The following is a 12,758-nucleotide window of genomic DNA, read 5'->3' as shown; positions in this document are numbered from 1 at the left end:
GGGCCAATTCCCAAGAAACAGGGGAACATTTCAAGGTCCCAAAACCCCTCAAAATAAACAGTGACTCAAAAGTCACACAACCCCTTCACACAACACCAGTGGGGGGAAGACTAAGCCAGTTCTACAAATCTTGGGAGGAAATAACAACAGACACTTGGGTCTTAGCAATTATCCAACATGGTTATTGCATAGAATTTCTCCTACTCCCTCCAAACGTCCCACCGAAAACACACAATATGTCAAAACAGCATATAGACCTTCTAGGACTAGAAGTTCAAGCATTACTGCAAAAAGACGCAATAGAATTAGTACCAAGTCCACAAAAGAACACAGGAGTTTACTCACTGTACTTTCTAATACCAAAAAAGGACAAAAGTCTGAGACCAATATTAGATCTCAGAACACTAAACACCTACAACAAATCAGACCACTTTCACATGGTCACGTTACAAGACGTAATACCACTGCTGAAACAGCAAGACTACATGACAACGTTAGATCTAAAAGACGCGTATTTCCATATACCGATACATCCCTCGCACAGGAAATACCTAAGGTTCGTATTCAAAGGAATACATTACCAATTCAAAGTGTTGCCATTCGGAATAACAACAGCGCCAAGAGTCTTTACAAAATGTCTAGCAGTAGTAGCTGCACATATCAGGAGGCAGCAAATACACGTGTTCCCGTACCTAGACGATTGGTTAATCAAGACCAACTCGCTAACAAAGTGTTCACACCACACAGATTATGTTATACAAACCCTTTACAAGCTGGGTTTCTCCATCAACTATGCAAAGTCACACCTTTTGCCGTGTCAAACACAGCAATACTTAGGAGCGGCAATCAACACAACAGTAGGGATAGCCACTCCAAGTCCACAAAGGGTTCAAAATTTTCACAAGGTGATACAAGCCATGTATCCAACACAAAAGATACATGCAAAGATGGTATTAAAACTCCTAGGCATGATGTCCTCATGCATAGCCATTGTCCCAAACGCAAGATTGCACATGCGGCCCTTACAACAGTGCCTAGCATCACAATGGTCACATGCACAGGGTCAACTTCTAGATCTGGTGTTGATAGACCGCCAAACATACATCTCGCTTCTATGGTGGAACAGTACAAATTTAAACAAAGGGCGGCCTTTCCAAGACCCAGTGCCACAATACGTGATAACAACAGATGCTTCCATGACGGGCTGGGGAGCACACCTCAATCAACACAGCATCCAAGGACAATGGGACGTACATCAAAGAAAGTTTCATATAAATCACCTAGAACTGTTAGCAGTATTTCTAGCGTTAAAAGCATTCCAACCCATGATAACCCACAAATACATTCTTGTCAAGACAGACAACATGACGACAATGTATTATTTAAACAAACAGGGGGGGACACATTCGACACAGTTGTGTCTCCTAACACAAAAAATATGGCATTGGGCAATTCACAACCACATTCGCCTAATAGCACAGTTTATTCCAGGGATCCAGAACCAGCTAGCAGACAATCTCTCTCGGGATCACCAACAGGTCCACGAATGGGAAATTCACCCCCAAATCCTAAACACTTACTTCCAAATTTGGGGAACACCTCAAATAGATCTATTTGCAACAAAAGAAAACGCAAAATGCCAAAACTTCGCATCCAGGTACCCACACCGGCAATCCCAAGGCAATGCTCTATGGATGAATTGGTCAGGGATATTTGCGTACGCTTTTCCCCCTCTCCCTCTCCTTCCATATCTAGTAAACAGATTGAGTCAAAACAAACTCAAACTCATACTAATAGCACCAACATGGGCAAGACAACCTTGGTATACGACACTACTAGACCTGTCAGTAGTACCTCATGTCAAACTACCCAACAGGCCAGATCTGTTAACACAACACAAACAACAGATCAGGCATCCAAACCCTGCATCGCTGAATCTAGCAATTTGGCTCCTGAAATCCTAGAATTTGGACACTTAGGCCTCACTCAAGAGTGTATGGAGGTCATAAAACAAGCTAGAAAACCTTCCACTAGACACTGCTATGCAAGTAAATGGAAAAGATTTGTTTGTTACTGTCATAATAATCAAATTCAACCATTGCATGCATCTCCGAAAGATGTAGTAGGATATTTACTACATTTACAAAAATCAAATCTAGCTTTCTCTTCCATAAAAATACATCTCGCAGCAATATCTGCTTACCTGCAGATTACTCATTCAACTTCCCTATTTAGAATACCTGTCATTAAAGCGTTTATGGAGGGCCTAAAGAGAATTATACCACCAAGGACACCACCTGTTCCTTCATGGAACCTCAACATTGTCTTAACAAGGCTCATGGGTCCACCTTTCGAACCCATGCATTCTTGTAAAATGCAATACTTAACGTGGAAAGTTGCATTTCTCATTGCCATTACATCTCTAAGAAGAGTAAGTGAAATACAGGCGTTTACCATACAAGAATAATTTATTCAAATACACAAAAATAAGGTCGTTCTAAGAACAAATCCAAAATTCTTACCAAAGGTTATCTCACCGTTCCACTTAAACCAAACAGTGGAATTACCAGTGTTCTTCCCACAGCCAGATTCAATAGCTGAAAGAGCACTACATACATTAGACATCAAAAGAGCGCTAATGTACTACATTGACAGGACAAAAGAAATTAGGAAGACAAAACAACTAATTATTGCCTTCCAAAAACCTCATACAGGAAATCCAATTTCAAAACAAGGTATTGCCAGATGGATAGTAAGATGCATCCAAACCTGCTATCTTAAAGCAAAGAGAGAACTGCCTATTACACCAAAGGCACACTCAACCAGAAAGAAAGGTGCTACTCTGGCCTTTCTAGGAAATATTCCAATGAACGAAATATGTAAGGCAGCAACATGGTCTACGCCTCATACATTTACTAAACACTACTGTGTAGATGTGTTATCTGCACAACAGGCCACAGTAGGTCAAGCCGTACTAAGAACTTTATTTCAAACTACTTCCACTCCTACAGGCTGAACCACCGCTTTTGGGGAGATAACTGCTTACTAGTCTATGCACAGCATGTGTATCTGCAGCTACACATGCCATCGAATGGAAAATGTCACTTACCCAGTGTACATCTGTTCGTGGCATTAGTCGCTGCAGATTCACATGCGCCCACCCTCCTCCCCGGGAGCCTGTAGCCGTTTGGAAGTAAATCTTGAACATTTGTAAATATATTACATTAAACCTTCATTTTGTACATACGTATTTATTCCATTGCATGGGCACTATTATTAGCATACACAACTCCTACCTCACCCTCTGCGGGGAAAACAATCTAAGATGGAGTCGACGCCCATGCGCAATGGAACCGAAGTGGGAGGAGTCCCTCGGTCTCGTGACTCGAAAAGACTTCTTCGAAGAAAAACAACTTGTAACACTCCGAGCCCAACACCAGACGGCGGACTATGCACAGCATGTGAATCTGCAGCGACTAATGCCACGAACAGATGTACACTGGGTAAGTGACATTTTCCTTTCAAATCAGGAATTGCTAGATCTCACTTTTAATAAGGCTTTTCTCTTCCTTTTACTTTCTTATCTATTCCCTATGTATGCCTGGATAAATTGAACTGTGTTTATTTTCTGCAGTAAGGATCTTGTCGCACTATAATAAAATCACATTAAACAAAGTCATTTTTGAGAGTATTGGCATTTTAAATAATAACCCTTCCGTTAGTTTTTAACAACAATCTATTCCAGGTATTACGTTTTTTTTTTATCTCCTTCAATACTGAGAGTAGCAGTGACAGAAATGACCACTTTGGGGATAGTGAATATAATCAAGCATCTTGGACTAATCACAGTGGACTCTGTACCCAGAGAACTGCCCAAATTCATTACTTTTTCTGATGACATAGTTAGATTATGTGGGTGGTAGCTATATAATTCCTATGGAAAGTGTACTTTGTTCCTCTTTACCAGAGCAAACACTATTATCAGATTTTTTATGTAGTTAGTCACCAGTTGGTGCAAAAACAGTTGCTTTCCTGTTGAAGAGATAGATGTTTGTCACTGTATTTGCTAGTGGACCTGCAGAGACCATGGGGAGGTGATGCTATCTGTTTAACCCTTTTCATGATTACGTGTCCAGCAAGTCATCAGACTTTTGTCACACCCTGTTCGAGGGGAGACAAGGGCTCCTGGGATTCAAGGTCAATTGGCATTGGTAGTGTGGGGCATAGCCTTCTATGCCTCTGCCAAGTGCAATCGTTTATGCATATGAGCAGTCCTGTTTCTAGAGGAGACAATGTTCGGGGCAAGATTCCAGAACTCAGTAGTCCACCAACAAACACAGTAAGGACATGTTCACCCCAGTGCTTGTCTTTATGAAAATGAAAGTACTTTTACTCTCCCAGCAAAACTAAATACTGTACAGTTCAATGAAGATGACATACAGTGTTGCAGTATGCTGCCTTCTGTCAGTTAAGAGCCACAGCTCCTTCCTTTCCCAGTAAGCCTTTTCCTTCCCACTAGGGCCAAGATTCCTGCTATTACTATCTCCACCCTTCTATGGGCTTAGGCAGGATGAGTCTGAGGCGATATTAGCTCAAATATTCTCAGTACTTTAAGTATGCAGCTCAGTTACAATATTTACAATTTCTTTAGAACCAAACAATAGTTTCTAGTGGATTCAGCAGATTGGCATGTGGATCTTACTTTGTCTTTGCCCCTGGTGCAGGCTAAGTCTTGCTGTTTACCTGCAATTTGCTCTTGGCAGATGTGTGGCCGATGCAGGCACACTCCCTTAGCTTTGCTTGTGTGGATTCTTCATTGCTCAGATGTGGCAGCAGCCTTTCTGGGTAAATTTAGGGAAGTGGTTCTTTGCAGCAATAACCAGCGGCAACCCTGTTAATTGGCTGCAGGCAGGCATTTAGCAGAAGTAGTTGCAGGCTCCAGGTCAAATCTTCTTGCAGTAATATTTTCAGGGAATTTGTAGACCCTGTGCAGAGTAGGCTTTCCACTTGTGGTGACACAGTCTTTTTGTTGTGCAGCAGCAATACCAGGTGATCAAACCTGTGGCCTGCGGTCAGGTGACACAATCCAGGTACAAACATGATACAGCTCACTTGATGAACTGAGCAGAGGCCAGAGGAACCTTTTCACAGCACAGGGCTTTTGGCACACTCTTCGAGGGTTGCCTGGTTTCTCAGTCTTTCCTTCACTGCAAAGACATGGACCTGTCCTTCCTGGCCTGCAGGGGTTGGCACAATCATTCCTTCTCTCAGAATGCAGGCAGGCTTCTAGGTTCTTTCAGTAGACCATCAGCTTCTCCAGCAGAAATGTTGACTTCAGCTTATGTCCCATCACCTCTGGGAAACTGGTTGTCCAAACAACACCAGCCGGCACCAACCCTGTTTTTACAGCAGCTCTCCGAGTAGCCTACTAACTCTTCTTTCCTTAGTTAAGAAGAACTTGGGACTGGAAGAAAGTGGGGTGGTTTGGGTCCCACTTTTGTACACATTTTCCAGGCACTGTGTCTGGATCCACTATCTCTAGATTCAAATCCGGTTTTGGTTGTTTCTCTTTCAAGTGTCCTTCTCAGACTGCTCTTCAGACACAGCCTTTGTGATCCCTCTCACAGCAGGTAGCACTAGGGTTTGTTCTAAATGGGAGCATCCACGACATGGGTACAATGAAGAGTGAATCTTGTGCACCTGGCAGTCAGCAGCCTTCCTGAAGCAGCAACTAGCAAAGATAAAAGAGCAGGCCTGGCCTTGAAACCCTCACCTTTAACAACAGAAACTACAGCCCCATCCATCACGTCTATCATCTACCAGATGTTAGTGCTCAGGAAGAACTAATCAGCGGCCGCTTGCTAACAAAGTCTTCATGCAATTTCTAAATGCAATGTCTAGCTTTCCACCCTCCATCCACAGAAATGCACCTAGCATCAGAACTTTACATCAGTAGGCCACGCTCTCAGTGACGCAGATAAAATAATGTGGTAACTTTAAAGGTACACAAAACATTGTACACTGTTGTACACTGCCACCACCTCTTTATATACTACACACAGGAGAGGGACAGTAGTCTAGTGTCTACGATAAGGTCACGAGGGTCCACTTGGTGCGCCCTCTAGGTCAAAGGACAGGTCCTGGACCTCCTATTGTCAGGGACAGTTCTAGGCAGAGCTCTCCCCATATGCTAGATTAGCATGATACCAGGGCCAAAACTAAATGTTGGTATACCAGTTTCACATATAATCATGCACTTAAGCACGGGAACATACCGTTTTACCATGTAGGGGATATTCCCTTCCCAGATGCTTTTATTTACTTCTGCTCATCGTTGGCCTCTGGGTGCCCAGTTTTGATAGATAGGAATCAAACTCCTTACAGCATTTATTTCCATTAAATCTACAAGTTACTGCACATCCAGGCCGAAGGCAAAGTGTGTCCATATTGACATAAAACATAAATAAACCACTGGCCTAGCAGTGCTGTTTGCAGACGTTATCTGTTTTTGAAAATCTCTTTACCTACAGACTAACCACTTGCCTTTCTGATTCTTATACTATGTTTAGGAATAACTGTAAACTCTTCAAGATTTTCACATGTACTATTCCCTGCTTTGACCACCGTATTTCTACTCTGATTTAAAATGGACTGCGAAATTAACTGATCTTCTAAGTTCTGTTCAATAGACTTCATTATCACTGTTGGAAACTGCTTATCTCTTGGTATGCAAAATCCAAAAGTGTATTGCATTCTTGAGTCTGTCCAGAAGGATATAGTGGATAGTGCACCTCCTAGAGATGGTTCACTGGATCAGGTTTATTGCTGAAATTGATTTCCCTTTCCCAATGTAAATATTCCTAGCACCCAACTTTGCATTTTTGTTTAAAATGTAGAGCTAGGGCACGTTTGGAATTCTGCAGAATATTTCTTGTGGGAGTGTATTGTTCAACATCAGGTGAGTATAGGCATAATGAGGTACAATCCAGGGACATCAGTTACCTAGTATCTTATATTTTTCTATGAGGTATCCTACTATAAGCAACTCAAGTCAATGATGCAGTAGGTGCTTAAACTGAAAAATACATGTAGTGGATCTCCTATTGTATCTGCCTGACACAACACATCACTGAAGACAGTCTGCTCATGCTGGTCAGCATTTTAACAGTCCATTTCATTTTGCAGGAATTAGCCGGTTACACAGGTGGGGACGTCAGTTTTCTGAAAGAGGACTTTGAACTCCAGCTGAACAAACAACTTGTATGGGATTCAGTAAGTTTTTGCTTTTCTGAGGTCTATGATTGGATTTTTAAAGAGGCTTTCCTCTCAATCTTGCTTATGCCCCAGCAGTATGTTGTGTTTTTGTACCAATGTAGCAGTCACAAATCTACTAGTTTACAGTTTAAATCATTGTATTGGGAAAGAGTATAAAAAGAAAAACTGATTTACACTCTTACTAGGCTAAAGCTCATTATTAATTTATACCACATCACATTATACAATAACCTAATCTACAAGAAAGCCCCCAGTAGGGTTCTTAATCAAAGGGGAAACTTGTCAGTTAATATGGGGTGGATGGAGGAGGTGAAAAGGAAGAAGAGAAACATTAGCAATCCTAGGGACATCCACAATATATCAGTCCCATAATAACTAGTCGGGTCGTCCAGCCATTCCTTGACAATACCTGTCCACCACTCCCTAGATTTGCCTTTTCTTCCTGTTTTCCCAAAAGTTTCTCACCACCCGGGGGTCAGTAAAGGCATAAGTGTTTTCTTTACTATGCACACATGTCTTTGCTGTGTACCATAATGATGCCTCAAAGCCCACCATCAGCAGGTCTTAGTTAACTTTGCACGTCTGTCCTGCTGTTTTGCATTTCTCTGCTCAAATCTATGAACACTAGTACTTTGCTGGCTCTGTAGGTGGGTCTTTGTTTTTTGAAGGCCAGTGCAGTGATAGCCTCATGCTGCTAAGGTGTCCCCTACTCAGCCAGTATGGTTCCAGTCTCTGACATCTTCAATTTAGAGCCTTGCGTTGGCAAACAGGGATGTGGATTTCCACCTTCCTTGGTGTCTGAGACCCCCCGTATCGCTGCTCGAGAAACTGCTTTACAGGCTCTGAAGTGCTACTACTGTGCCTTTTTTATCAATATTTACTATAACCCCCTTGTGTCCTTATATAAGCCATTGATCAGTGTCTCACATTGCATTAGAGTGGCAGCACAAGGGTCCAACGGCCCATCAGCATGGGAAGCAGTCTCCACCTGTCGTGAGGCAAAGAAGTCCTTTGTTTCTTGGCATATCTCTCTTTCTGCACCTTAACAGGCAAATCAAGCAAGAGACTATGCTCCAGTAGCTCTCTAAACAACCTCACTTGAATTCACTTTTCTACATTTCCCAGGTTAACTCCAGACAGTATTGGAATGTGGATAGCCATCACATACTGGGGCTACGTATCAGGGTATCTCTGTCCCTGGTCTGCCCTCTCTCCAGCACTGCTCTCTTCTCCTCAACCTCACCACTTTGCTACGCCAAATCAGGAACCGAGGGCCTCCGCATCCTTCTTCCAGGATTCCCTCTGCTATACCAGGAGCGTATTAGCCGCAGACTTATCAGAAAACCCGACTTATCATGGTCTGTTGCACTACCACATGTACCTAAAGATTTTGATGATTGGATGATTCCTACAGACAGTGTTACTGTACACATTACTTTTGAACCACGTTGCTTTTAAAATACCTCAATACAGCCCTGATGAAGTCCGTGAGAATATTCTCTCATAGGACGAAACACGTGTTGGCTATGGTTGCTACATGAACATTAAGACTTTGGCTACTACATGAATATCTAAAATTCAGTGATGATTTTTTTTATATTTATGGCGAACCTTGTGCTTCAAGAATTAATGGTTTATGAACTCTCTATGGTGTTATTGCCAGTCCACACTGAAGTTTCTATACCGTATTAACTTTCAATCATTTGATCATGAGTGCCCTGACAGCTGACCTTTTCATTGTTAGTTTCCCTTGAAACACTGGAGGAGTAAGGAAGATCCTCTTGCCAGGAGCACCGTGCCACATTTGGAATTCTAATATTATTATATGGACTCACTGTGAGCGCCCAAATCCTATGACTTTCTTCCTATGTGCTTTTTTTTCTAAGCCTCCGCATCCTTGGCCTGGCTCCCCAGGAACTTCACCAGCATGTACTCCCAACTCCCAGTCCTTCACTCTCTCAGCTCATACCCATCAGGAGGAACTCTCCCTATCCTCCCCACTGTGTCCTGGCTCCATCATTCAGCGTGAACTATCACTGCAGGTGCCATCTTGTCAGGGATGAAGGAGGAGAACTAGCTAACCACAATACACAGGCCGCTTCTGTTTTGTAGATACTGGCTGGTGCTTCTTTGGTTTGTTAACTCTGCTCGAAGGACCCTCAATGACCTGTGGCCTACACACCCAACCCCTCAGTGAGCCACACTGAAGTTCCACAAAAAGTCATCCCTTCGGGAACCCAGCAAACCCCCTCACCCCCCCCAAGTGTAGTTGCTAGACAGTTTGTGGAAACAAGTATATCTGTATAGTACACCATTTGTTGATCGGAGTGGTACAGTGCATGAAGTATGTAATGCTGTGCAATGCATGCTGGGTGTCTCTGTACCTGTGAGTGGTACAGTACCTGAAGGGTACAGTGCGTGCATGTTAAATGCATTGGCTGAATGTATGTTTGCCTATGAGGAGTACAGTACATAAAGGATACAGTGTGTACATATTAAATGCGTATGTACTTGTGCCTCTGCGTGGTATAGTACAGTAAGGATACAGTGATGTCCTGTGCACTGTGTATATGCTGTATACTTTCCTTAGGTGTATGTTTGCCTGTGAATGGTACAATACATGGAAGGCTCTGTGTTCCATTTTGGGAGGCCCAGGCCTCAATGGTGAAACTAATGAAGTACATGAATACCCCCAGACAGATTTATGTATTGCTTCATTCCTGTTAGCTGGGTGGGACACACACAGGAGCGGGGGGAGCCAGGCTTCCCCTGTGTTCAAGGGTAGTCTTGGATTCGGTGAGAGGTCACAAGGGAGGGGCCTTGACACATCTCAGAAATAAGACGTGGTTGATAAGATAATCGTAAAGAGTATGGCTAAGGGCCCTATACTTACCTTTTCAGACCCATATCACTTTGGCTGACATCCACGTGTGAACTCTGGTCCCAAGGACTCTGTTGTGTGGCTATCAGCTTTGGAGTCACTCCTGCTGTGACAGACTGCTTTCAGGAGGAAGAAGAGGGCAGAGGGTGCAGTTCAAAAGAGGAAGACCACCAGCATAAACTTCAAAGATTGTGTTGGACCTAACCCTCTCAGCAGGGTCAGCCCCAAACGTTTTGCCTTTTACCTTCCACTTTCTGCTGAAATCGTTTTTGTTGGCCTTAGGACTCTGTGCACTTTACCACTGCTAACCAGTGTTAAAGTGCTTGAGCTCTCCCCCTAAAGCATGTCTAAATTGGCTTATCCCCAATTGGCATATTTAATGTACTGTTAAGTCCCTTTAATACTGGAATACCATATACCCACAGCCTGTAACTTAAATGTTGCTAGTGGGTCTGCAGCACTGATTGTGGCACACACACTTAAGTAGCCCCTTAACATGGCCCAGGACTGCCATTGCAGCTTGATTGCAGTATTAAACTGCCATGTTTACTTGACATATAAACCCCCTTTCCACCTTCAGGTCACTCCTGAGGTAGGCCCTAGGTAACCCATAGGGCAGGGTGTGATATAATTAAAAGGTTGGACTTGTGCTTTAAGGTTTTACATTTCCTGGTAGTGAAAACCTACCAAATGTGTTTATTACTTCTGTGAGGCCTACCTCTTCCATAGGATAACATCAAAGGTTCCTTTATTACATTTAAGAAGCTGTATTTTCCAATTGGGAGCTGGTAGTTCTCTCATGTTTGGTGTCTTTGGATTGTAATGATAACTCCTATTTAATGGTAAAGTTGGGTTTTTGATTATAATTTTAAAACTCACACTATTAGAAAGTTCACATTTTTCTTTCCTTAAACCATTTCTGTGCCTACAGCCTGACATGGGTAACATGACTGGGTGACTTTGTGAATTCCTACCAGACAATCACACAATAGCTGGATTAGGTGTGCCTGAATGGGCCATCTGCTGGCAGGTTGGGGTGGCGGGGGGGGTGAAGCTGAACACAGCCCCACTTACAACTGAATAGCCTGTGCTCTGCCTTTACACAAAGGGCCTAACACCTCACATTGGTACTGTAGGAAGATTGGAGCGAGGGCAAAGGAGGCAGGAAATTCCATGCACTACAAAACCACCTTCTAGAAGATTCTCCCACCTTCCAGAATCAGGGTATAAAAATAGGACCTCAGACACCATGTCTTCGTTATACTTCTGGACCTGTGGATATTCTACAAGTACTGCTGTAGTTAGGACTGACACTCAGTTGGACTACTGCTCTGCTGCCTTCTGCCTGGGTTTAATGACTGGATCTTCATCTGTCTCAGGACCTCCAGAGTGACTCACAAGGGCTGGTCTGCTGGCTTCCTGTTAAGAGCTTCAGGGGCACAAAAAGCTTCCCTCATCTTGAACACACACCTGCACCCAGCCTGCGTGAGTCCTGACCCTCCAAGTGGTGCCCTTTCTGTCCTGTGCCCTCGGAAGTGGTGCTAAAGGTGCCCAGATAGCCAAAATCCAAGAGTGGCTAAAAGGTGCTCTGAATACTAGGAGAATACCGGGACCAACCTTCTCGCCTGGTCCCCCCCATGGTGCATCACTGGTCAGATTGACTTTGCAGCTTCTACCACTACGTTCTTCTCTGCAGCAGCAAATTCTTTTCAGCTATCCTTCACCAAAGCGGACTCCGACCTCGTGGAACTGTCTTTGTCTACCGCCCTCTGCTTCGCCCTCTGCCTGCCTTGCACTACAGCTTGGACCCAGGGCTATCTGGCAAAGACCCCCTCAGACACCTCCTGCAGTTTTGCCTTCTTAGAACTTTTTGTAAGTCTGAAGCGAAGGACTGACGTGGGCACAATCCACTTTGTGTGTCTGAACAGCGCTTCATAGCGGTTGGCCATATTTTTCAATTTGGGCCGTTCTGGCGTGACCAGATGTCACCGGTTGGTGCTTTGATCTTTTAGACGCAAGTTTTCGCTAAAAATGTTTATTTAAAATAAAAATCATAACTCCGGTTCTACTGATTGGATTTTTGTCATTTTGCTGTCAAATTATTTATTCAAATATGTGGCATTTTTCTAAATTGGTTTGGAATCTTTCTTGTGTTTTCACTTTATTGCTGTTTATGTGCTGCATAAATACATTACACATTGCCTTTTTATTTAAGCCAGACTGCTTTTTTGTGCCAAGCTACCCAGGCTTTAGAACAGATTAATTTACTGACTTTTTGTGGTTTACCCTGGAAGGTATATAGTGGCTGTTGCTTGACCAGGGCCCAGACCCCAGTAAATCAACAACCAATTTCGAATAGATCCAGACTCTAAATCACATTTGCTTTGTGGAACTCGACTATAGGGTCTCAAACTCCCCGTTTTAAATATTGTCATCTGCCAAGCAGCCAGACAAGCTGTGTGAGGAGGGGGAACCCTGCAAGACTGCTGCCTGTGACCAGGACTGGGGGCCAAGGCCTACTAGTCTCCATGCTGGGTGAGGGAACATCACCCAGGGAATGCCATGGAGCACCATCCCCTGCCTGCTTGCCAAGATGAGTGTG

General features: G+C 43.5%; 1 protein-coding gene across 1 annotated transcript in view; it reads left to right on the top strand.

Moving 5' to 3' along the window:
* The window catches only part of SAMM50 (SAMM50 sorting and assembly machinery component), a 175,022-nt gene that overhangs the window by 79,797 nt on the left and 82,467 nt on the right, over nucleotides 1-12,758 (top strand). Inside the window, exon 10 of the mRNA XM_069228288.1 lies at nucleotides 7,186-7,272. Coding sequence (XP_069084389.1) covers nucleotides 7,186-7,272 — 87 coding nt within the window. The remainder of the gene's footprint in view (nucleotides 1-7,185; nucleotides 7,273-12,758) is intronic.

The sequence above is a fragment of the Pleurodeles waltl genome, chromosome 4_1 (genome assembly GCF_031143425.1).
Source record: "Pleurodeles waltl isolate 20211129_DDA chromosome 4_1, aPleWal1.hap1.20221129, whole genome shotgun sequence".
Lineage (NCBI taxonomy): Eukaryota > Metazoa > Chordata > Amphibia > Caudata > Salamandridae > Pleurodeles > Pleurodeles waltl.
The sequence above is the reverse complement of the archived record's forward strand: the minus strand, read 5'-3'. Positions and strand labels throughout refer to the sequence as shown.